General features: G+C 36.7%; 2 protein-coding genes across 4 annotated transcripts in view; one reads left to right on the forward strand and one right to left on the reverse strand.

The window, feature by feature from the left end:
- The window catches only part of LOC306863118 (junctophilin-1-like), a 39733-nt gene extending 33275 nt beyond the window's left edge, over positions 1 to 6458 (reverse strand). The window contains exons 1-2 of the mRNA XM_079406307.1: positions 5762 to 6458; positions 3120 to 3882 (exon numbers count right to left, since the gene is read on the reverse strand). Coding sequence (XP_079262433.1) covers positions 3120 to 3882; positions 5762 to 6140 — 1142 coding nt within the window. The 5' untranslated portion in view covers positions 6141 to 6458. The remainder of the gene's footprint in view (positions 1 to 3119; positions 3883 to 5761) is intronic.
- Positions 845 to 17614, forward strand: LOC306863119 (ganglioside-induced differentiation-associated protein 1-like). Of its 3 annotated transcripts, none has more exons than XM_079406309.1 (6): positions 845 to 888; positions 12393 to 12585; positions 14065 to 14238; positions 15233 to 15327; positions 15523 to 15637; positions 16798 to 17614. In XM_079406309.1, exons 2-6 carry the CDS (start codon positions 12480 to 12482, stop codon positions 17148 to 17150), a joined length of 843 nt encoding a protein of 280 aa, XP_079262435.1. In that variant the 5' UTR covers positions 845 to 888; positions 12393 to 12479; the 3' UTR covers positions 17151 to 17614. The 3 variants fall into 3 exon arrangements, with proteins under 3 accessions (XP_079262435.1, XP_079262436.1, XP_079262434.1); XM_079406310.1 differs by lacking the exon at positions 845 to 888 and adding an exon at positions 5953 to 6098; XM_079406308.1 differs by lacking the exon at positions 845 to 888 and adding an exon at positions 11613 to 11974.
- The last annotated feature ends 9904 nt before the right edge of the window (positions 17615 to 27518 follow it).

Here is a 27518-nt window from a genome sequence, read left to right on the forward strand (position 1 = left end):
TCATTCTAATATGCTGATTTGGTGATCAAGAAACATTTAATATTATTCTAAATGTTTTGCTTGATATTTTTGAGGAAACCTTTATACATTTTTTTTCAGGATTCTTCTTTGTTTTTTAGGAAACTTCAAAAGAACAACACTTATTTGAAATAGAAATTTTCTACAACAGTGCAAGTTTTTATGGGAACTTTTGATCAAATTAATCCATCCTTGCTGAATAAAAGTATTAATTTCTTTTAAAAAATAAATAAAAATAAAACCTTTTTAGTATACATGACAATCCATTAATTCCACTGCATCTGATCACTTGAGCAGGACAAACTTTGTAAAACTGCAGAATTTTTGTCTAATTTTCCAGTGAAAACATCCAAAAATATTTTAATTAATTTACTTAAAAAGGAAAACTGCATAATATATTTAGTCTTACTGCTCTGGCAGATTTCCCCCCTTTTTAAAAAAATCTAAATCAGTTAAAAACAAGTTGAAAAAAGAAATGTGCCAGTGCAGTAACACAAAATACACTTCAAGATACAATCTATGACAAGTCTTAATATTTTATTCAGTGTTGCTTCTCATGAATCCTCTTATTTCTAGTGTTTAATAAATGACTAGGCTAATTAAAGCCCATTAATTACAAGCCCACTAATTTGTGAACCAAGGGTTTTGCTCATCCAGTGGGTTCAAGGACAGCTTGTTTCAGGACAGCTTTCACTATATTAAAATGTTTGTTCACTGACTTGGATACTCCTTTATTGCAAGTAACCGTTTTAATCCATGCAGTATGTTCATAAAGTGTGTGTATACATTCCCACATAACTTCTACTTGAATATTTTCTAGATGTTCGACAGAGTATCTGTTTGGTTGGTCAATGGAAGGAACATGAGCATGTGAGTTTCCCAAGACCTGTCTAGGATGTTATGAATTTGTGTGCCTTGAATAAGTGGTTTACACAACACATCCATTAAAATGTCTGTCTAGTATGGCTCTTGGCAAGAGAACAGACATCATAATAGTGTACATGAGATGCATGACCCCATGACTGCTCCCTGTGCGTCTGAGCTATGGATAAATAATAGACCCCGATCCTCAAAAAGGCTGCTTACACAACCTTTCAAAACTTAGACTTTCTAACCATTTGAGAAGCTTGAACAAAGGATATCTGATAAAAACACCTGAGCTTTGCAGAACATTGTTGTTGTGTGAAGCAACATCTTAAAATAGGTCTATGGCATATGGTTAATGAATGACATTTAAATAAATGCCCCATGCGCCATACGTCTGAACCATGCAGACATTGCAGCTTAACAGTACAAGTAGTAACAATCTTGGGAATGTTACAGAAGCGTTGATGTGGCTGGTGCACTTGATCACAGAAGTTTCAAGTCAACCTGTCGTGACTGACATGATATATTACGAAATTGTGATTATTCACAGTTCATATATTCTTGTTATATTGTATGTCATCTTTTACTCACCTTCATTTAGTTCCAACACACATTTGGCTTTTTTACATGGACTACAAAAATTAGGATAATGAACTGGCCACATAAATGGGATCCATGCTGTTGAACTCCAAAATGAGAAAAACCCACCAGTAAAGTATCATTAAAGCAGTCGATACAACTGTGCTATTTAAGAATGATTAACAGACCGAAAACTTTGACTAAGTTTGACCGAAAACGTTTCTGTACTGAATATGAATATGTGTAAGTGCAACTAAGACATAAAAGCTACAGTGGAGCAGTGTTAATTTAGCATTATTTATATAGTGTTTACTAATATTTAGAATTAGCTTTAGTTTAAGTTGTAGTCATTTTGTTATGTGCTTTAGTGATTTTTTAAATTAATTTTGTTTTTCAAAATGTATATTTAGTTTTTATTAATTTCTATTTCAGTTTTGGTATTTTTTTAAAGATTTTAACCTAAACTTATTTTATATTAGTCAGTTGCAAAGGCAGGGTTAGGGGTCTATCTATCTATCTATCTATCTATCTATCTATCTATCTATCTATCTATCTATCTATCTATCTATCTATCTATCTATCTGTATGTATTATTTAAAGGGGTCATCGGATGCCCATTTACCAAGTTGATATGATTCTTTAGGGTGTTAATGGAAAGGTTTATAACATACTTTGCTTAAATTGTAGTGTAAAACAACACCCTTTTTACCTTACCAAAAACAGCTCTTCACACAGCAATTTTGTTTTTGTTGCATGTCTCTTTAAATGCTAATAAGCTCTGCTCACCCCGCCCCTCTCTTCCTTGGGGTGACAAGCCATACTGTTTAGCTGCGGAACTTGCTAACTAGCACGTTATTAGGAAAGGCGATTTGCAAAGATTCATAAAAGAACCTTATGCTCACCTCTTCTGTAGGTGAAGCTGGATCACGAGTGATTCGTACGAACATAGACGCATTTAGGTAGATTGGGGGGCGCATTCTCTTCAAAAACAAAAGTAATCCACAGCGTCTTCAGCGGCTCAGATGTCAGGAGTAAATGACAACTGCTATATTCGTTATTACTTCCAACAACAAAACACCTCAATCGCTTAGGAGACATTCTTGTCTACCCCTGCTCCGGCGTCGAAACAATGGCGGACTGATGACAGCTCTCTCAGGTCTGTGTGACGTCACTCAGCGAAGAAGCTGAGAATGGCTTGATTTGAGAAAGGGGATATAATTTATAGGGATAAAAAAAAAAAAAACACTGGGTGGATTTTTATCATTATAGGGTGGATGTGTACAAACACTGCCAATACACATTTATGTTCAAACAACATGTAAAAGTGAATTTTGCATCCGATGACCCCTTTAAGCCTCATTTAATTAACAAAAAATATTTTCAATAATTTCAGTTTTAGGCAAAAACTGCAGTGGATGGAAAGATTAGAATTTGACTCACACAAAACCATTGTATGGCTTCAGAAGAATTGGAATATAGCATTTTTTGTCATTCTGCAGCTTAACAGCTCAGATCCCCATACACTTTCTTTATATGGAAAAGAGTGGCTATCACTTTGGCCACACGAGTTTGGAACCACATCAGAATTTGTAAATGATGCCAGAATTTTCATTTTTGGCTTTACAAAAGGATTTTCAGCAAAGGAGGTGCCCTACCTTGACACTGCTATTTCCACTTTAGTCCTGGCGATAGCTGCCGCCCTTCGAGCCCCCTCCACGGCCCGGTCCACTTTTTCTTTAGTTTTATGGTTTTTAAGAGGAATAAGCTGCTTCCTTATCCCACGCACCAACACGTTATTTTTATACTTTCCCTCCTCTTTGGTTCCATCTGGGAATATTGTGCATCCGTATCCATGCCTCTTGTTGTTCATCCATTCCCCTTCGTACTTCAGCCCGTTGGATCGCTCACTGACTCCAAACCCATTGCGTTTGTCATTCTTCCACTCGCCCATGTAGGACTCTGTGGTGGTGGCGTCCACATGGTCCTCCATGGGGGTGAACTCATCAGGCACCTCTCCATCTCCATAGCTGATGGTGGAGTTGGCGTCGCTGGAGCTGATGCGGCTCATGGTGGCGTCACTAAGTGCCGAGCTCCGTTTGCTAGAGATGGACGTTTTGGAGTCGGATTTACGTAGCTGGCGGAGGCTGCCGAAGAGGGATCCGCGGCGGAACAGGCCCTTCTTCTTCCCGGTGACGACTTCGGTGTCATTGTGAAAATTCAGCACGAAACCACCACGGCTTCCAACTGGTGTGTCGGGTAAAGCGTCCTGAAGAACGGCACCATTACTTTGCACACTTCTTAGGGAGGCCAGGGAGGTGCGAAGCGGAGAGCGGATAACGGTAGCCATTCCATAAGGCACGCTCTGTCGCACGCCGTAGCCATGTCTCATGCCCCCCATCCACTGGCCTTGATATGTGCCTTATGAAACAGAATGGAACATTAAACTCATGTAGATCAAGTAAGCAAACAGTGCATGAAGTGTCATACCTTGCTTAATTTGGTTTGAAGCGTATTCAGTGGTAATATTAATGATAAAAAGCATGCACTTTAGGTACATTAGCATATCAAATATCAATTAATGTTTGTTAATAACTCATGAACCTTAAGAGCGTAACTAATAAAAATTGGATAATTAAAATCTCTTGGCCCTTCAGTGATGCATGACCAATGTGTTTTATGTTCAGTGTTCATCAGTCAGCCTAATCTAAAATGTAAGCTCTGAAAATGCTAAATGTTGGATGTCACATTGCAATGCCATGAAATGCGTAGAGTAAATTGTGGCACAAGTTTAATTAACAATCTTGGACAAATTATGTTGTGCGTAAATTACTATATGTTGTGCATTTATGTCAAAGAATATAGAATATATAAATATTCACCCTTATGTCACCAGCATTTCTTCAGTGTACTTTGAAAAAAAATAGGTTTTATTTACACCCAATAACAATGACCTGTGGCCCGACAGTTGACAAAATCATAATCATCAGGAACCTTGAATTGGTTCTTTTTCATGTTGTTCTATTATGTTATAGATTCTCAAAATGTCATTCTTATGGACATTCTCATCCTAGTATTCGGCTGGAAGACCTTTACTGAATCTATAGCTCAAAACATACATCGATCAGTGCAGTCTGATTCCTAAATGAAGGATTCTCACCAGCCAATTCTTATTAGTGACCCAAAAACATACAGCGAGACCAGCTTGTTCACGGTTCCTGAGTAAATGACTCTCATGATCAGGCTCTTTTTAGAGAGTATATAAAACTACCAATATGTACACATATAGTCTAACAGTATGTTTATTATATGTACAATTTATTTATTTTTTTCTTTAATCTTATTTTATTCATTACAACTTTATTTTAATATGATTTTTGTTGTTATTGTAATAATATAAGTGTCCTTTTCTTGTCATTACTTTTGTTTATAATGCATGGCAACATTGCATATAAAAACAATGCCATATAAAGTACTTTAAATAGAAACTAAATTGCAAAATAAATAAATACAATGCGACCAGTTTATGTCAGTAATCCAGAAAGTTCTGAGATGTATTTACGAGCAAACTAATTTTCAAACGAATGACTCGTTTGATCCGATTCTTTTTAGAGAATCAAAAACATTGCCTGCGTCCCAGTGTGCATACTATCCATCCTAAACTCTGTGATATTAGTCATTTTCAATACTATTTAGGGCAGATAGGGTGGATAGTATGCACATTGGGGACGCAGGGATTCATCTCTATCAATCCGTGTTCGACACCCGAACGAATGACTCTTATGAACCAGTTCTTTTAGTGAATCAAAAACGATTATGAATCAGACGGAGAGGTTACTGAATTTAATCTGACTCACTTAACTTACTTACTGAACCGCAAATTATTACTTTCGCCATGTCCGAGTCGAAATGAAGCAACAGATGTTACAGTGTTATGTTGTACTTAAGACTCCGAGGCTTAAATCAGCGTCTGACTGGTTGTTCATATGACAAATTGTAGTCAAAGATATGAGTTTTGCTGTATGTGTGGATGAATTAATTAAAGAAATACGTTACCATGTATGTTTAGGCCTGCAATTATGATTAGGACTAACATTTGTCTTGAAAATGTAGGCTATCCCTGATTTGTTATATCATCATTCAGTAACAGTCTTCTGTAAATCAAAGAATGTCTTATTTCCAAACATTTATTTCACAAAAGTACTAAAAGAATCATTAATGGGGCATCGACAAGAGGGATCGTAATGGTTCAGCTGCTTACGATTCTCATCCCTAAACATACATTTGCAGTGGCACTTACCACCATCCCCATAGGTTTCGACTCCATAGCCATCCTGTAGTCCATTACTCCACGTCCCATCGTATCTAGCAGGTGTATTGGTGCTCTGCCGAACTCCATAGCGACCCTTGAACCCGTGACTCCACTCCCCACGATAAAGCCACTTCCCCTTGGTCTCAATACCCAGCCCGTGGCGTTTGCCCTGCGACCAGTAGCCCTGGTATGTATTCCCGCTGGGCCAGGTGTAGACACCGACTATCTCGAAACCGTGGGACCAGGACCCGGCGTACTCGCCTTGACCCTTGGGTCCAGTGCAGATGCCGTGTCCGTGGGCTTTCCCGTCCTCCCATCCGCCACAGTAAGTGCCTCCATCGTCGAAGTCGAACCGTCCGCCCGTCATTCAGAATGGGATGAAAATAAAAACAGTCGTAACGTTGCCGTGCGCTTCTTCTTGTCTTTCTCTTTCATTAAACCTTGTTTTCTAAACCGAGTTCAGCAGCAACGACGAGTCACAATGGAGATGTTGTTGTTTGGTATTTCTGCTTGGGTTGTGAGGGTATGAATGAAGAGGCAGGTTTAGTGCATCGTTACCGAAGCCGCACGCGCTGGAACCGCCGCTGCGTTTCACCGACTCCCTCCGCTCGCAGGCGCTGCGCAGAGCAGACACAGCGAGACCGCGGCGCGGCGGCGAAACCGGCTGCCAATCCTCCGCGGCCACGCCCACTTCACCCTCACCGGGATAAACGAGAGGGCACAGGTTCAGAGTTTGAAAGAAATGCTCTTTTTTTGTTGTTGTTGTCTCTATTCTTTTCCCGGAGCCGGATCTTTTTTTTTTTTCTTTTTCTTTTTTCTCGGTCTTCTTTATTTGGTTTAAAAAAGGAAATTGCTAAACAAATTTTGTATAAATAACTAAATTAAAGAAGTATACAAAATACTGCATGTGTAAGAATGTTTTGGAAAGATTTAACCTGAATTTCACATACCTGTGTGAATTTTTTGGTCTGGAAAAAAGATACATTTTGCATTTTTCTATTTACTGAAGATTATTCAGAGATGATTTGGAAACCTATATTTACATGAACACATGGGATAGAAATCTGTGTATTTGCTGTGCTTTAGTACATTAAGTAATTTTTTTTTATTAGGATAATTTCATATATTTAAAAAATTCCATTAGGCTATATATATATATATATATATATATATATATATATACACACAGTAAATGATGTTTCAAACTTTACGTTCAAGAAAAGTAGTAGAAGAAAATTCTGTGTTCATTTCTTCTTTTAATTCAATATGTACTTGTTATTTATCTTTGTAATTATTTGTGAAATTTAGTAGCAATTTAGGCAAATTTAAGGCTTTTAGCAAGCCTTTTTTGGTTTACATTTTATAAAAGACTCACATAAACCTTTTGGAATAAAAAACAAACAAACAAAAAAAAAAAAAACCATAGATAACAACTTTTTAAAACCACTGTTTTTGTTTTTTTTATGTTGTTACTGTGAATATGTATTACCGCTTTTTCTTGCGGCATTGAATTAAAAATGGTCAGGGTGTTCAGAGTACTTCTGTAATAGGCCATAATGTCATGGACAGATGATCTGCTTTGGTTGTTGAAAAAGATGCATTAGCTGTGATAAAAGCATATAAGAATAGACATAGGCCTGAATTTGTTCATCTACTCTTTTTGTTCTAGAAAGTTCTTTAATTTTTATGAGACCAGAGACCTGGGAGCCACTAGAGGGCTTCAGAATACTTCCAAGGGTAATTTCTATGTAATAAATTACAATAATCTAATTTAATTCAAACACTACAACCTGCCATGAGGTAGGCTACAACATGACATTGTGTTTCTTAATTTAATCTTTCCCAATTTTAATTTGTCCCCTCAACTAATTGTGGTTAATTATATTAATAATTATTTTGAATATAGTCTTGAACAGTGCGGGGCTTTAAGACCATTAAATGATACAATATACAGTATCTCACAGAAGTGAGTGCACCCCTCCAATTTTTTAAAATATTTTATTATATCTTTTCATGTGACAACACTGACGAAATGATACTTTGCTACAGTGTAAAGTAGTGAGTGTACAGCTTGTATAACAGTGTAAATTTGCTGTCCCCTCAAAATAACTCAACACACAGTCATTAATGTCTAAACTGCTGGCCACAAAAATGAGTACACCCCTAAGTGAAAATGTCCAAATTGGGCCCAATTACCCATTTTCTCTCCCCGGTGTCATGTGACTCGTTAGTGTTACAAGGTGTGTTAAATTTGGTGTTATCGCTCTCACTCTCTCATACTGGTCACTGGAAGTTCAACATAGCACCTCATGGCAAAGAACTCTCTTGTGTTTGGGAAATAGACGTATGAGTGCTGCCAGCATTGCTGCAGAGGTTGAAGGGGTGGGGGGTCAGCCTGTCAGTGCTCAGACCATACACCGCACACTGCATCAAATTGGTCTGCATGGCTGTCGTCCCAGAAGGAAGCCTCTTCTAAAGATGATGCACAAGAAAGCCTGCAAACAGTTTGCTGAAGACAAGCAGACTAAGGACATGGATTACTGGAACCATGTCCTGTGGTCAGATGAGACCAAGATAAAAATTTTTTTGGTTCAGATGGTGTCAAGCATGCGTGGCGGCAACCAGGTGAGGAGTACAAAGACAAGTGTGTCTTGCCTACAGTCAAGCATGGTGGTGGGAGTGTCATGGTCTAGGGCTGCTGGCACTGGGCAGCTACAGTTCATTGAGGGAACCATGAATGCCAACATGTACTGTGACATACTGAAGCAGAGACTGGGCGGCAGGGCAGTATTTCAACATGATAACGACCCTAAACACACCTCCAAGACGACCACTGCCTTGCTAAAGAAGCTGAGGGTAAAGGTGATAGACTGGCCAAGCATGTCTCCAGACCTAAACCCTATTGAGCATCTGTGGGGCATCCTCAAATGGAAGGTGGAGGAGCACAAGGTCTCTAACATCCATCAGCTCCGTGATGTCATCATGGAGGAGTGGAAGAGGACTCCAGTGGCAACCTGTGAAGCTCTGGTGAACTCCAAGCCCAAGAGGATTAAGGCAGTGCTGGAAGATAATGGTGGCCACACAAAATATTGACACTTTGGGCCCAATTTGGACATTTTCACTTAGGGGTGTACTACTTTTGTGGCCAGCGGTTTAGACATTAATGGCTGTGTGTTGAGTTATTTTGAGGTGACAGCAAATTTACACTGTTATACAAGCTGTACACTCACTACTTTACATTGTACCAAGATGGCGCCGCTGATGGCAGCTATTGTGCGTTGCTCTTCACAGTGTTTGTACTGTTTTTGTATTTGTCAGCGTACTACATCTGCCTAATTACCAGCTGATCAGAGCAGATCGCGACGCAGAATCAACGGGGAAATCGTGCAGCGGCGGGACGTGCTTTTACATCAATGAGAGGTGGTGTACAGATGTAACTGTGTTAAAGAAGATGTGCTGTTCTGATCTAGAAACGCTCTTCATTAACTGCACGCCTTTCTACATTCCACTGCAAGCGCACGTGAGCACAGCTTTACAGAAACTCGCTGATATGATCACAGAGAGTGAGCAACAACACCCGTTTTAATAATTCTCGGGCACTTTAATAAAGCAAATCTCTCCCGCGAACTGCCAAAATACAGACAGCATGTTACATGTCCCACCAGAGAGAGTAATATATTGGATCACTGTTACACAACAATAAAGAACGCATATCACTCGGTTCCACGAGCAGCTTTAGGACTCTCTGATCACTGTTTGGTTCATCTTATACCGACCTACAGGCAGAAACTTAAATCTGCAAAGCCTGTATTAAGATCTGTTAAAAGATGGACTAATGAAACAGAGCGGGATCTACAAGCCTGTTTCGACCTCCCTGATTGGTCTGTTTTTGAAGCCGCTGCCATCGATCTGGACGAGCTCACAGAGACTGTAACATCTTATATCAGTTTCTATGAGGATATGTGCATTCCTAACAGGACTCATCTAATCTACAACAATGACAAACCATGGTTCAGTGCAAAACTCAGACAGCTCCGTCAGGCCAAAGAAGATGCTTACAGAAAGGGGGATAAAGTCTTGTACAAACAGACCAAATACACACTGGAAAAGGAGATCAGAGTGGCAAAGAGGAATTATTCTGACAAGCCAAGGAAAAAATTATCTTCCAGTCATCCTGCTTCAGTGTGGAAAGGAACGAAGGATATCACCAGTTACAAGTCACCATTCCCCAGCGCTCTGGAGAATCAACAACTGGCAGACAACTTGAATGAGTTTTATTGTCGTTTTGAAAAATCACCCCACACCTGCCCTGAACACCTCTCCACACAACCATTAACACCTCCAGCAACCCCTCTCTCCCCCACACCTACAATTCAAATCAGCGAAGAAGATGTGTGCCAGGTCTTCAGGAAGAGCAAAAGAAGGAAAGCACCAGGCCCAGACGGTGTGTCACCAGCCTGCATGCCTAAAAATCTGTGCTGACCAGCTGGCCCCCATCTTCACACAGATCTTCAACAGCTCACTGGAGCTGTGTGAAGTCCCCTCATGTATCAAACGCTCCACCATCATCCCCGTCCCAAAATTACTGGACTTAATGACTACAGACCTGTGGCCCTAACGTCTGTTGCCATGAAATCATTTGAAAGACTGGTTTTGGCTTATCTGAAGGACATCACCGGACCCTTACTGGACCCCCTGCAGTTTGCCTACAGAGCAAACAGGTCTGTGGATGATACAGTCAACATGGGACTGCACTTCATCCTGCAGCATCTGGACAGACCAGGGACTTATGTGAGGATCCTGTTTGTGGACTTCAGCATTTTATTTTTATTTTCTCATTTCTAATTTCTAATTTGCACATACTTGACCTGTACATACATAGTTGTCTATATTATATATTGTGTTTTTGCTGCTTTGTACATTGCCTATTTGGATATTTGTATATTATTATTTTATTATCTGTGTCCTGTCCTGTTGCTGTCTTTCTGTTGCACTGTGGAGCTTCTGTCACTACAACAAATTCCTTGTATGTGTAAACATACTTGGCCAATAAAGCTCATTCTCATTCTGATTCTGATTGTAGTAAAGTGTCATTTATTCAGTGTTGTCACATGAAAAGATATAATAAAATATTTACAAAAATTATTTTATTTTTTCAGGTTTGATGCCTAATGTGTTACTCAACACTGATGTTTTTTTTTTATTTTATTATTTTTTTTGTAGAGATGTCTCTCTATGCTTCCTCTCAACAATTTGGTTGATATGTTGGCTGCCATTCCTTTATGGTTATGTAAAATCTCTGTGATTTGGATAGATTAATCATATTGGCCTACAATATAATCAAACCTTGGGTGTACTAAATCAAATCGTCAATTTATGTGTTTTACATGCAGGTAATAGTTTACAAAATAATATAGTAGGCCTATTTGTAAAACTTGGCAAAGTTTAGTTTTATTGTGTGAAAGACATTTATTAGCAGTATACTGCATATTATAAAGTATATGAAAAACAAACTCTTGGCTAAATTTTCAAACTTCTCATCAGAAAAAAAAAATTCTCAACGTTATAGCAGTGAGTTTGTAATAAACGGCTTAATGTAATTTGATAGAGAAGATAGTCTAAAGAGACATCTGTTGGTTCATTTCAAAAGTGCGCTTATGATTTATAGCTGCTCTATTTGAAAATGGCTAATATGTAAATATTCACAAAAAAGCTGCTGTTTTTATTTTAGATCGATATAAAAAGTAAGAATTAGCTTTTCACTTGATTGAAATAGAAAAAAAAATAAAAATAAAGAAAATAAATATCTCATTTATATTAGGGTACATTTCGTGATTGTGAATGCGAGTGTGTGTCCTTAAGAAGTTGGGTACCACCAGTGGAGGCTTCGCCGTTCGACACACTGGCTGTGTCTCAAAACCTAGTGTGCTGACTATCTAGACAGCATTTGTGGAAATCATAGCGAATGCTGCACGCGCCTAAGATGCACAGACATGTCGTCGAAGGCAACTAGATTTTGAGACACAGCCAATGTCTGATAAAATGGCGGTGGAAAACATCGGTGAATCTCAAGATGATAAGGAAATCCTTATTAAGAAGGATGCACTGTCACAAGACAGCGGTGAGGTTGTCGAGAAAACAAAAAACAAAGAGTCTAAACTGATTTTGTATCACTGGACTCAGTCATTCAGCTCTCAGAAGGTAAGTGATCCCATAATTCAACATTACTAGCGTAGGCAGGCCAAGAGCATCAGGGCGGATGCAGCATCTGAGCTGTTGTTTTGATTGTGATATTCACATAGGCCTATTTGAAAAAACTTGCCATTATTTGGATTATTCCTATTCATGTGGCTGTCATGACAGCATACATGTTAATCATTCATAAATTATACATTATTAATGAAGTGTAATGATGCAAGTGTGTAGGCTGTGTTGAATTACTGTAATCATAATGCCTGAATTACAAGTGTATTGTAGAATTGTTAAACATGAGCATAACCTGCTGTTGTTTTCTTAAACAAGATGAGAGTACGAGTGCAAAATAACTGCTGTCGTAGTCTTTCTTTGGTGTAATGATCTAATGATACACTCAAAGTAACATTGTGTTTTTCTGTCATAGGTGAGACTGGCCATAGCTGAGAAAGGTCTTCAGTGTGAGGAGTATGATGTGAGTCTGCCTCTGAGTGAACACAATGAGCCCTGGTTTATGCGTCTGAACCCCACTGGAGAGGTTCCTGTGCTGGTTCACAACGACATTGTCATCTGTGACCCCACACAAATCATGGACTATTTGGAGCAGAACTTCTGTGATGGTAAACGCTCAGGATTTTGGGTTAATGTCATGTGTAAAACAGTATTTACATTACAAATTGCATGATTTGCTGTGTAAAATGTACTGAAGGGCATATAATGTTGTTGAACCCTTTGATGCATGGCATCCACCACACTTTAAAATCCTTTTAATAATTCAGGGTGTGATGTCACATACAAATAATCATAATAATAATAACAATTCTATATGACTGTCCCTTTAACTGTATATGTCATTTTTTATTGATTTATTTAATTAAACACGGCTAACCAAATATCACTAGACTACTAGTTTGACATAATTAAGATTTTTAATGTTTGTGAAAATGTCTCTCCAAGGCTGCATTTATTTTACAGTAAAGAGTAGTATTGTGAAATATTATTATAATTGAAAATAATTGTTTTCTGTTTTAATATGCTCTAAAATGTATTCCTCTGATGGCAAAGCTGAATTTTCAGGTTAATTATCATTATTCCAGTCTTCAGTGTCACAAGATCTTTTATAAATCATTTTAATATGCTGCTTTGCTGCAATAATATTTTTATTCAGCAAGGATGCATCAAATCGATCAAAATTGACAGTAAAAACAATTATAATGTTACAAAAGGTTTCTATTTTAAATAAGCACTGATCGCTGAATTTTCTAGTCATTAAAGATTCTTGAAAAAAAAGCACAGTGATATGGTTTAAACAAAAATATTAAGCAGCACAAACTGATGATAATAATAAGAACCTTTTGAGCACTAATAATAATTGATAATAATTGCGTTGCAAATCAGCATATTAGAATGATTTCTGAAGGATCATGTGACACTGTAATGCTGCTAAAAATTCACATGAGTAAATCAGTACATTTTAAAATACATTGAAATAGGAAAAAGTTATTTTAATTACACCATTTTACTGTTTTTTTGTCAAATAAATGCAGCCTTGATGGTATATGATGCTTATTTTAAATACATTAAACAATCTTAATTATTAAAATTTACTACTTTTGGTCTGTAGTACTTATAAATTAATATTTCTGTTATTGTTTTAAAGTAAAAAGAAACATTAAGTTTTGTTTTAGGGATTTAATAACTCATGCATTAGAGGGATCAATAAATATATGACTAAACAAATTAACTTTTGCACCTGAATATACATTTAATAAATGCATTTAAAACACTCAATTTTCATTATGTTTGTATTAGATGTCATTTGTGTTAATAGCTGGAATTATTTGGTACAGCAGGCTTATGTTGGATTTTTTATTTATGTATTTTTTGCTGTGTTCAGCGCATTTGTTATCTTATTTTCATTTGGTTGCATTTATGTTTGCATGCACCATGTTACGTTCAGCATGCCTGTGCAGAAATTTGGATAACATGAGAGGCACTAAAGGGTGAGTCAAAATATGATATTTTCCCTTGAGATTGCAGCTGCATTTTTGGGTCATAATGCATACTGTATATGTGCTTTGTGCCCTTCTCTGAATCAGAGCACACCCCAAAGCTGATCCCAGAAGAGGGAAGCACGTATTATCATCGAGTTCAGCATTACAGAGAGCTGCTGGACTCCCTGCAGATGGATGCGTACACCCATGGCTGCATCCTCCACCCAGAGATCACAGTAGACTCCCACATCCCAGCTTACGCCACCACCCACATTCGCAGTAAGAAGGGGACTGAGCATAATAACTTAATATGAACCTTCAATTATTGTGAATACTGTGAATTAAATGAATAGTTCATCCTAAACAAAATTGAAAATGCACTCACCATGAGGCCATCCAAGATGTAGATGAGTTTTTTTTCTTCATCAGAACAGAAATTTAGCATTACATCACTTGCTTATCAGTGGATCCTCTGCAGTGAATGGGTGCCGTCAGAATGAGTCCAAACAGCTGGTAAAAACATCACAATAATCCACACGACTCCAGACCATCAATTAACATCTTCTAAAATAGCTGCACGTTTATGAGAATCAAATCAACCATTAAGGCATTTTAACTTTAAAACATTGCATCTGGCCAAAATACCAGTCCATAATCCATAAAATCACTTCCTCCAGTTAAAAAATCCATCCCCTGTAGGCCTCTCAAGACAAAACCTACTGACATATTTGTTTAGAACTGTTTTGGACTGTTTTCGCTTGTAAACTGTGCTTGATCTGTGCATATTTCTCTCCCAATTCAAACGGGACAGCTTTTTTCACTGGAGAAAACAATATTATGGATGGAGGATTTGTATTTTAGCTGAAGGCAACAGCTTGAAAATGTTAAAAACATCTTTGTGGATATAATTATGGATCAAAATATGCAGCTTTTTGCCTCATTAGGAGTTAATCGATGAACTGGAGACGTTTGGATTTCTTCTGGATCATTGTGATGTTTTTATCAGCTGTTTGGACTCTCATTCTGACGGCACCCATTCACTGCAGAGCATCCACTGGCGAGGAAGTGACGTAATGCTAGATTTCTCCAAATCTGTTCAGATAAAGAAAACAAGACACAGGGGTGTCCAAACTCGGTCCTGGAGGGCTAATCTCTGCAGGACAGTGGCCCTCCAGAAGCAGGATTGGACACCCCTGGCCTAAACGTCTGTAAATTATGAGAAAATGCCAGTTTTGGGTGAACTATTCCTTTAACAGCGATTTTTGTCTTATAGCACAGATTTTAAACACAGAATCTGAACTTAAGAAACTAGCAGCGGAGAATCCTGATCTTAAAGATGCTTATATTTCAAAACAGAGACGTCTGAAAGTAAGTAAACATTCATGCAGTGTTCAGTTTAAATTCTTCCCTTCCCAAAGAATTCTCTTTGTAGCAGACCTCAGATGATCTCAATGATTTTATTCCTTTGAGTATGTGCACTTAATTTAGATTACAATCTTGTTTACAATGCCAAGAATGTGATTGCTGAATGTCACAAAACTCTATTTGTTTGAATCTCTCTAGAGTAAATTGTTTGACCATGATAATATGAAATACCTAAAGAAACTCCTGGATGAACTGGAGCATGTTCTGGATCAAGTTGAGACCGAGTTGCAGAGGAGGATTGAGGAGACACCAGGTGGGAGAATTTTTTGTTAAACAGTAAAAGCACAGTAAAAAAAAACTTTCTTGAAACTACATAAAAACCCATGCCAGACCAACAGAAGTTGCCTAATTTTTGTCCCAACTAGTCTATTGTGTTTGTAAAGAGCTCATCTTTTTATAAGTGTTGAAGCCTGTAGTATGTTCAACCATTTAAAAGTATATCCTGGATGTCTTTGCTTTGTAGGACGATTGTTCCTTCACAAACAAAGATAGCATAGTTCACTTAACATGTCAAGTGTCCTATATGATTACAGCTATCAAAAAATAAATTAATTTATTGTTACTTAATAAAAATTTGCTGAACAAGAAAATCATTAGTTGTCTTGACGAACGTATTGGCAGAATGAGGCATTTTGCATTTAGTGAACAAACAAATTGAAATTGAAAAAACAAAGTAGTGTCACTTTGTACAATTATGAAGACAATAGTTGAGAAAACCTAAAACGTTGCCTTGGGTTTTTAACTTTTATATATTTTATATACATTTTTTATGGTGCATTGTACACGTGTTGTCAAGTAACTTTGAACAAGTAGCTGGTTTTATTTAAAAAAAGCAAAAAAAATTTAACTCTCTAAAACTTTTAAAACATTTAAGGCCTGTTCACTCCAATGATAATGATAACTATAGAGTTTTAAAAATCATCTTAAATTTTTTAATTTAGTCTGTACCACAACTATAACTCAATCTGTAGAGCTATATAAGCTATATAAGCCCAGCACATGTCATCAGCGAGAAGTCTGTCGTTTCACCATAAGATAGAGTTATGATATTTTTGATTAAGGGTTGTGAATAATTGTTGGTACCGTGGGCAGTGTGCGACATGTAACGTTGTTGCGTTACGGGTGTCCCAAGTTCGATTCCCGGCTTGAAGACATTTCCCGATCCCATCCCTCTCTCTCTTTCTCCCACTTCACTTCCTGTCTACTCTACACTGTCCTATCGTAATAAAGGCAAAATAAGAAGAATTGTGAATAATCAAATTAATAAATAAAATTTGTATAGATTAACTGTTTACAGTAAAGTCATTAAGATGCATTTAAGGAACAGTTTTCGTTAATAAATTTCCATTTCATGTGACTTCAATTTTTTTTTTTAAATCTAGCTTCCTGTTACTTATCATCTTATCTTTCCAGAAGAGGGCTGTCAGCAGGCTTGGCTCTGTGGCGACTTCTTTAGCATTGCTGACGTCTCCCTCGCTGTCACCCTTCACCGCCTCAAGTTCCTGGGTCTGTCCCGTCGGTACTGGGGAAATGGGACCCGGGTCAACCTGGAGACGTATTATGAGCGTGTCCTGAACCGGCCGGCTTTCTGCAGAGTTCTTGGACATGTCAACAACATCCTCATATCTGCTGTGCTGCCCACCGCATTCAGGGTGGCAAAGAAAAAGGCTCCAGCTTTTGTTGGTGCTACTTTATTAGTAGGCTTGATAGGGGGCGCCACTTACCTGGCTTTCACTTATTTTAAAAGGAGACTTCTCATGTCTTGAGACAGCTATTGGGTCTCATTCAATATTGCTCTGTCCTGACTTGTGTATGTTTATTATCAAATTTGGCTTATATATACTGTAACAGTTTGATGATTGTTGCACAAGAAGCACTTTTTTGGCATAATAAGAAGCAAAGCAGTTTGAAAAATAGATACAATTAATCCTTTCATTGATCGGTTCATTAAACAGACTTAAATGGCTTCAGTTCATGCTGTAGGTCCTATATGGCCTTTGTGTTTTGTGCTAAAATGTTTGCATTAATGTCTGGTCACAAATACAGTAGAAGCAATTACAGAAACAAAACTTCTTAATTTTGTCTAAGAATTTGTCTGTTCTGCATTAGTATGTTTCATCAGTTCAGTCATGCTTTTCTCTTGATAAGTCAAAGGATATATAATACTATATATGCAACAGTAATTTCTCTGCACAGAAAAGTCAAATATAATAAAGCATATTTCTCAGTTATGTAAGTGTCTGTTTTACAGTAATTACAGTATAGTTGTGTCGTGTGTGTGTGTGTTATATCTTTTTAGATAACTGATATCAATCTCAGACAGGTTTGTTAAATAGTTTGCCAGGTCTTTTTAGGTAAATGGAAAACCATTAGGGCTTGAGGTTATTCCACATTATTAAGCAAGTCACAGTTCTCATGCAATATGGGGAGGAAAAAATATATTACAAAAAACTGGGTAGAGCGTATCAAAGTGATTAAGAGCACAGAAGAACTCCGGTCAGATAAAGGTTTATTAAGGAAAGTTTCTGTCAAACAAAGGTGTGCCTTTAAGCCCATTGTTCCCTTTTATTTATATCACTGAATCATAAGTTACCATAAAATAAAAAAGGTGGTTTACTTTGCATTGTAACATTGAAAGTGGAAGTGGTGGACGAACACAAATCAAGTACATAAGAAAAAATAGGCTACAGATACTCTAATAAAATATTACAACAGTAAAATTAAGTACTCCCTTTTAAATTTACTTTAGTAAAAGTATTAGACTTGTAAGTAAAAAGTACCGATCAATGAGTTATTTTGAATTTTGAACTTACTTTTCTATTTATTCATTTTATATTATATAATCCTACTGCTCAGGGAGGGAGCCATGTCATACACTAGCAAAACATGAAATATTCTAAAATATCAATTTAGGTTACTGAAGAGGTGGACAAAGTACACAACTCCATTACTTGAGTGAAAGTACTGATACTGCTGGTCATATATTACTCCATTATAAGTGAACGTTGTAAAGACAGATTTGTACTTAAGTAGAAGTGCAGAAGTACTTGCTTTTAAAAGTACTTAAGGCAAAGCAAGGCAAGTTTATTTATATAGCACATTTCACACACAGTGGTAATTCAAAGTGCTTTACATAAAAGGAAGTGAAAAATAATCACAGCAATAAAAACAAGGAATTAAAAAAAATAATAATCACAACAATAAAAACAAGGAATTTAAAACAAACATTAAAACTCTTCCGCACTAAGTGAAAAAGCCTTCCAAAACACCTAACTATTCCACTACTTCACCCCCTACTTACTTTGACCATCATAAACCTAACAAATAGAACTCAGAGGTCCTACCTTCAGCTGATTAACCAAACACACTTGTCTTTCTTTGCCCACATTCTCTTTACCATAACAGCACTTACTTTAACCTTCTGTTTAAACCTTTAAAATTATATAAAAATTTATTTAAAATTAATTTAAAACAGTTAAGGATAGAAAATTATTATACATGGAACAGTGCAATGAGTTTGGATGTAGCACAGTGCTCATTTAACAAATGCACAGCTAAACTGATGAGTTTTGAGTCTGGATTTAAATGTGGCTAATGTTTTAGCACATCTGATCTCTTCTGGAAGCTGGTTCCAACTGCGGGTGGCATAATAGCTAAAAGCGGACTCCCCTTGTTTAGTTTAAACCCTTGGTGTTTCTAACTGACTCGATCCTAATTATCTGAGTGGTCTGTTAGGTTTATATTCAGTGAGCATATCTGCAATGTTTTGGCGTCCTAGGCCACTGAGTGATTTATAAACGAGCAAAAGAAGTTTAAAATCAATCCTAAATGTAACTGGAAGCCAGTGTAAGGACCTGAGGTATGCTCAGATTTTCTGGTTCTAGTCAGAATCCTGGCAGCAGCGTTCTGGATGAGCTGCAGCTGTCTAACGGTCTTCTTGGGAAGGCCGGTGAGGAGACCATTACAATAGTCCACCCTGCTGGTGATAAAGGCATGAACAAGTTTCTCCAAGTCTTGACTGGAAACAAAACATCTAATTCTTCCAATGTTTTTGAGATGATAGTATGCTGATTTAGTTACTGCTTTGACATGACTACTAAAACTAACGTCTGTCTCCAGAATCACCCCAAGATTTTTGACTTGATTTTTAGTTGTTTGACCCCTAGAGTCAAGGTATGCATTCACCTTGGGAACTTCATCTTTGTTTCCAAATGCAATGATTTCAGTTTTCTCCTTGTTTAACTGAAGGAAGTTTTGGCACATCCAACTGTTAATTTCATCAATGCATTGGCAGAGGAAGTCAATGGGGCTATAGTCATTTGGCGATAAGGCTAGGTAAATCTGGGTATCATCAGCATAGCTGTGATAGGCAATTTGGTTCTTCCTCATTATTTGACTTAGTGGGAGCATATACAAGCTAAACAAGAGCGGTGCACTGATTGAGCCTTGTGGGACTCCACATGTCATGGCCGTCCACTTAGACTTATGCTCTCCTATACTCACATAATAACCTCTCCCTTCTAAGTATGATCTGAACGATTTGAGTACCATCTTAAGTACCAAAAGTAAATTTCCTTTTTTATGTCAACGTACTGTTTTATTATTTTTGTATGTAATACTTGCAATACCTCTGAAGGAACTTACAATATATTTTGCCTACTGAATACGCTGAGTAGCTTGTATTATCTTTGGAATAAAGGGCTTTTAGAGCGGTAAAAACCTATAGAAATGAAACAAGTGAAGTTAAAGTCACAAGTTTCCAGAAAAAAATAATATTCAAGTAAAGTACAGATATGCAAAAGGTACTCAAGTACATGTACTTCCTTACTGTCCACCTCTGGGTTACTGCTACTTCATATGTGCAAACAAGTGGAATAAAATTAAATTAAATAAAAAATATAATGTCTAATATAGTATAGTATAAAACAATGACAAAAAACAAAATGTGTGTTGACAAACAATATACTATCAAAAATATATCACATAAGGCAAAATGTATACAATTTTAAGAAGAATGCTAGTTTGAAACTCATTTGAAACTGCTTTGGCAGTTGGGAATATAGACATGCCTTAATTGTTAATTAGTAGTGAAGTAAAAGTTTCTAAAAATTAAAAAGAAGTATGATGCAGTCAGGAAGTTTCAAATTGCTGAAATAAAATAGTTTGAACTGTTGTTGAACTGAAAAACTTTGCATCAGAATGTTTAAATAGAATTATGATGGATTTGGTATTTCTACATTTTTGTATGTTTAAGGTAGATGTAATAGAAAGTTGGGTTTAAAACTATTTAGTTTAATTTTATTTTTATACTTAATTTAAGCATATTTTTACACCTTTTGTTTTTCTAAACTATTCCACAGACCCCTGGGTTCCCTGTTTAAAAACCTCTACCCAATCGGAACATATTTAATAACATCAATTACAAACTAAATCAATTTAAATACTTTACATAACAAGTTTTACTTATCAAGCTGTGAATGTGTCAAAGGATATACATCCTAGGATATATACCCCCCCCCACACACACACACAACACACACACACACACACACACACACACACACACACACACACACACACACACACATGTTGGGTTTCCATGTTTTATGAGGACATCCCATAGGCGTAATGGTTTTTATACTGTACAATCTGTATGTGCTATTGCCCTACACCAACCCTACACCTAAACTTAGCCCTCACAGGAAACATGCTGCATTTTTAGATTTTCAAAAAACTTTATGCTGTATGATTTATAAGCTTGTTTCCTCATGGGGACCAAAAAATGTCCCCACAAGATTAAGATTTACTGGTATTACTATCCTTGTGGGGACATTTGGTCCCCAGGACGTGATGAATACCAGGTGCACACACACACACACAAACACACACATGTTGTTTTTTGTGGTTTATGGGGACTATAGGCGTAATGGTTTTTATACTGAACAAACTGTGTGTGCTATTGTCCTACACCAACCCTACACCTAAACTTAGCCCTCACAGGAGACTTTGTGCATTTTTAGATAAAAAAAAAAACACCATTTAGTATGTTTTTCAAGCCTTTTGAATTACGGGGATATAGGCAGTGTCCTCATAAACCACCTTCATATTGTAATACCTCTGTCATACCCATGTCATTATACAAATTTGTGTCCTCATAAACCACATAAACATGCGCGCACACACACACACACACACACACACATACACATTTCCCCACTAAATATCTTGCTGTCTGCAAGTATGGTGCCATTGATGCATGTTGTGTAGAACCACGGTCACCATGAGGTGGCAGTATTGCTATGTAAGTGTTAAGACTGAAGTTATAGTGACCTCTGAGTGGACTGAGATAAATTCAAAGAAATATTGCATTCACCCATGCCTATTCCTCATCTGATTGGACTTGACATCTTGCTACAGTTGTTTAAATCTTAGCAGGTGTGTTTCAGTAACTTGGTGAAGTTCTCATCATCTTGTAAAATTTAAGACATATGACTAAGTTCTTCAGTTATCCAAATCACTTGGTGTCGGGTGTGGTTCTTATAAATATCACAGATGTCGTCATATGAATGTGTCCTGGCCAAACGTAAGATACATCTGTATGATTCACACTTAACAGAGTTCACATTTACACTAAGGCCCATTAGATTGTCATAAAACAAATGAATCTGTAAAAGCAGAGTCTCGTCTATGAATACACAAAGTGTCTTAGCAAGTATTTTATAAGCTCCAGGCTTTGTGCATGCCGCTTTTGCTGACGTGGTGCGCTTGTTTGAACCATTTCCCATTTTGAGTGTATATTCCAAGACTAGTCTCATCTCAACAAAAAGACAACATTGAAATCCAACACCACTTCTTTAGTGTCACAACACACTTGACTTGTTTGACCATAATTTGTATGAACAATTGTGTTGCTCACACAACAGTTGCTTTTAAGTAACCATAACACTTGAGGAACAGTTGAATTTATATAAACCAGGTTATATTTAAATTAAGGAAATTTTCATGAAACTGGTCTTGTGTGTGGTTTATATTCACTGCAGACTGATGCACTTGTAATCAAGGGACTAATGGCTTTATAAATATATCTGCATAAGGTGAATATTTGGCCTCTTCAATTCCCTAGACTGTTCAAGACCAATTAACGCGTCTTAAATTTGAGAGGACATCTGTCCTGCTTATATTTAAGGAGGAGCAAAGGCTTGCCCTTCCCTCAAAGAAAGGAAAACTCTGATCAGACAGACTGTAATAAGACGAAAGAGAACCGAGTAGGGGAAAGGGAGGATTTTGGCCTGGGGTATAAGGTAAATATCGTCCCACACAGCTCAATGTGGAGTGGCAGCAATCCCGGTCTTCGAATGGGTGGGGTGGATGGAAACTTCCAAGGTGCTTTTTCTTGCCAGTCCATCTTTGCGGCCCAAGTGTCGTGCAAGAGAAAGACAGACGCTAGAGGTGGGCAGAAAATCCAGTTTCTATGGACACGCCATACACTCCTGAGTGCTTTGCAAGATCCCTAGAAATATTGCTTCATGTGACTCTGTCTGTTGTCTGTCATTGGCACATGAATATATGTTTGATGCTCTTACCATATACTCACCGTTCAGCAGCCTTCGCTGCTATTCTCAGAATATGATGTCAGGTGTTTAAGTTACAGCTTTCATAGCGTTACTGTGAAATCTGACTTTTGGCCAAACCACAGCACTGACATTCTGCTCAAGCGCTTTTGCAAATGTACCAAGAATAAAATGGTGATTAGTATCACACTGAGGTCATTTGAGTGACCTTGCCACCACTTGGCTTCTCTTTTTTTGTAATTCTGGCTGCCAGTGCATGGGTGCAGCGTCATTTATATGCACTAAATACTAAAAGCCCTCTAGTGGGTTATGGTGACCCACGAGAGCCACACAATAAATAATTTGATAAATCAGTAAATCAGCTGAGAAATCAGTAAACCAATTAATTAGATAAAAAACAAAAAAAAAACAAAAAAACAATACAATTACTAAAAACAGATAAATGAAAAATGCAATATTCAATTGCAATAATTGATTTTTTATTTACGTTTTTGATATGCAATTATAGAATTATTCTTTTATTGTTTTTACATTTTCAATATGCAATTATATAATTATATTTTAATTGTATTTAAAAATTTAAATGTATGATAATATAATTGTTTAATTGTATTGTATTGTTTCATTTTTAATATGTGATAATATGTGATAGTATAATTGTTTAACTGTACTTTTACATTTTTAATGTGTTTATATAATTATATTTTTAATTGTACTGTATTTTAATTTTTATACTGCATATGTGTTCAAAATTGTTTAATTGTATTTTTTACATTACATTACATTTCATATAATTATATTTTTAATTGTGTTGTATTTTTACTTTTTAATATGAGATTACATAATTATATTTTAACTGTGTTGTGTATTTACATTTTTAATATGATTAATATTTTTAATATAATTAATTATACAATTGCATTTTTAACTGCAGCGTATTTTTAAATTTTGAATGTGATTATTTAATTGTATTGTATTGTTTTTAACTATACTGTATAGTCATGTTATTTAATAACAACATCTGGTGCTCCTCCCCTCAGTGGGAAATTGATAAAAGGCTAATATAATAGGGGGAAAAAATATTATAAATAACTTTACAATCAATAATTTCATTATACATTTTATTGCTAAACAGAATATTGCATTTTTATTTGTATTTTATTGATGTTTTTATAAATGAAATGTTTTTGATTATCAAATTGTTGATTCTTTTTATCTTTTTATCCAGATGTTTATAATTTCTCAACTGATTTATCCATTTCTCAGTTGATTTATTGATTTATAAAATGATTATGGTCCCCAACAAAAAAGAAAATGTTTTGCACTCACGTTTGGTGCCGTTACACATTCTCCTCAGACTCGAGGAGAAAGACAATTTCTCTCAAATGTGTTGGCCCATCAAAAGCCATTCTCAGAAAACAGCCTGTCTTCCCGAAAGGTCTTTCAGGGTCTGTTTTATGGTATTGACTGATTGGGCTGCTTGGATCCCGGGCTGTTGACACGAGTGTTAGAATGGCCCCCTGCAAGTTTGAACATCGTAACTTCCTGATGAAACCTGCTGCAATCATCCATCTGTTCATGTGCTCCTCAAATGTTTAAACAAGCACTGAATACAAGCACAGTCACCGCTGCTGGGTCTCTGCACTGTAAAGCCTACTTACTGAGACTGTCTCAGCCAAGCAAAGCATACCAACTCATTTTACACACTTAATTAATTTTCTGAATGTGGAGAAATTAACTTGTTGCATCCACAGCAAAAAGGCACTGCTTCAGTTGGGACTGTATGATCCCGCCTCATTGTTTTAAAATACCAGCTCTGTTTAGTGAAAATTACATGTTATATAAAGCCAATATTTGGGACATCATTGTTGGTAGATATTCAGGCTTTTGTCCTTTCTTGCTGACAAAAGGCAAAATTCTTAACATAACTACAGCTGGAAATTGGACAGTTTTGGTCCAAACTGTCACAAGCAATGAAATACTACGTATTTTAAATGTCTAGAAATGTCAAAAATCAAACCATTACCATAAAACATCTTTCCTCATTTAAATGAGAGAGTAAAACCACATTTATTGTAGACCTACTTGAAATCTTATTTACAGATGCTCAGTTTTGGAGTGCTTTTGAACCAGTCACATGAGCCATAATTGACATGTGACTAAACACATGTAGCGGCAGGAAAATGATCCCTAAGGGTTTATGAAGGAACTGCAAGGGTTTGTACGTTTGTATTATTCTACTGTATACTGAATTATTGGTTTGTGTAAAAAAAGTGTAAAATAATAGTACAATACTGTATTATGTGTAAAAAATAAATACTGCAATACTAGATTATTCATTTTAAATTACAATAGATAATTATAATTTTTTTTTTTTTATGTATACACAGTATTAGCAATTGCAAAAAGAAAATAACAATAGAATACAAATATTTTTAATTCTCATATACAAACATTCATGGTCCTACAAAATTCATTGTATTTCAAAAGGTTAGCATTACTTAAAAAATGCATGTCAAATTTGTCACATTTAGATGACAAAAAGTGTGATATTTACTGGATTAAAGGATTTGCAAGTTATAGTCTTATTTGAAAGGCCAGTATTTATCTGGAATGATGGACATTCTTTTCTCAAATGCTTTCAAATCTGTGTATTGTGAGGCTGCTTTGAGCCAAGCCAGCGCTTCTGGTCTCATGCACTGTTTGGGTCTCTGTGTCTCCTCTCACCAGCCTGTGAATACGCATGTGTTTGCTACACAAATATGCCAAGACCATCAGTGTCCAACAGCTTTGATCTATAGCGGCTCAGGCCATGGGTAGATACTTAAACATGCAAATGTGAACTCAACATCCAAATGAATGCAAAGGCTTTTCATAATGACTGCAAATAATACACAAGAGCTGGCTTTAAAGTACAATCATATACTGTAGATAGGACAAATTTTGCACTGAAATGTCAATGTCACACTCATTTCATATAAATAGAAAATGCTTTATCATTTTCTGTTGCATCCTGTGCCATGACCTTACAGGATGACCTTTTGATCCCAGACCAAATCCTGCCAAGGTCCTCACAGTCGAGTCCACACTTCGGGAATGTAATATTGTGTAGAGTTACTATCAATGTGAACTTGGCAAAATGGCAGATAGCCAGTGCACATGAGCACCTTTCAAAATCATAAAATGATAAATGGAACATGCTTATGGACTTCACAGACACGTGTAAGCAAGGGTCATCGCAACTCTGGAAGATAGAGAGTTCACATAATGTCAACCATTTGGGCCAGGACCTTTGAAAAGCAGGTTACATGATTGTCAAACACACTTTAAGTTTACAGTGTGACAATAGTGTTATTTTAGTATTATTGCTGTACTATTATTGTATGATATACTATTATATAGCCTGGTCACACCGAGAATGATAAAGACAATGGTAAAGCTACATTTTTAACAATCATTCTAATTTTATGAGAACAGTGATGTTCACACCAAAACTGTAACAATAACGACACAAAGGAACAAAATGGGTGGAATCACTTTCAGAACGATTTTTCCAGCTTATGAACGATAAAAACATTGACGATAAACAATAAAGCCAATCAAATAATAACTCCAATCAAAATCCACCCGACTAAAAAAAGCAGCAATGACAAAACTGTGCGTGCACTTCTTATAAACTAAATGTTTTTGTCTTAAGTCAAGTCAATTTTATTTGTATAGCGCTTTTAACAATGCAAATTGTGTCAAAGCAGCTTTACATCGGCTTGATATAAAGCTGGGTGGCTTTATATCAGCTTTACAGTATTTAGACAGGGAAATAGTTTTTCGAAATAGTGTCATTCTCCTCTGGCCAGACAAAATCAGCAGTTTAAATCTAGGCTAAAGCAGAATCAGATTGTGCAAAGGACTCATCTGGTTCCTGTGGTCTTGTCCCGATGGCCGTCTTGGAGACAGGGTCTTCACTGGGGATCAGTCTCTGGGGCTCATCTAGGTGTCCTGGCTGTAGAGGTCATCTCTAGATGCTGATCCACCATCTGATCTGGATACAGTCTAGACCTGGGTGGCTACGGTGACCTCGGAATAAGAAAGAAACAGACTAATATTAGCTTAGATGCCATTCTTCTAACAATGTAACAAGCACATCAGGTGTTTTTGGAAATGTTCCCGGTTCCGGTTGACCTTTGTGTGGATGCAGGACGCTAATAGAGTTAACGTTATAGCTATATCTTTACCGTTATCGTTCTTTGTGTGAATGAGTCTTTAGATTTATTTTACATTTTCAGTTTTAATTTTAATTTGAGTTTAATTTCGTTATGTTCTTTTATACAGAGCCCCACACATGACATGGAGGGGGAAAAAAGTAAAGCATGTGCACAACGTATTCATCCGTTCCCTCGTTTTACTAAATCGTGCGTACAACTTTCTAACTTGTTAAATTGTGAACAGTGCACGATATAATAATTTGCTTGTTCGATTTGATTCAACTAAAACGTGGCCACAAGTTAGCAATGTTGTGCACACAACTTACTTAAAACGAGGGAACAAATTATGTAGTGTGCACGA

The sequence above is a fragment of the Barbus barbus genome (genome assembly GCF_936440315.1).
Source record: "Barbus barbus genome assembly, chromosome: 44".
Classification (NCBI taxonomy): Eukaryota; Metazoa; Chordata; class Actinopteri; order Cypriniformes; family Cyprinidae; genus Barbus; species Barbus barbus.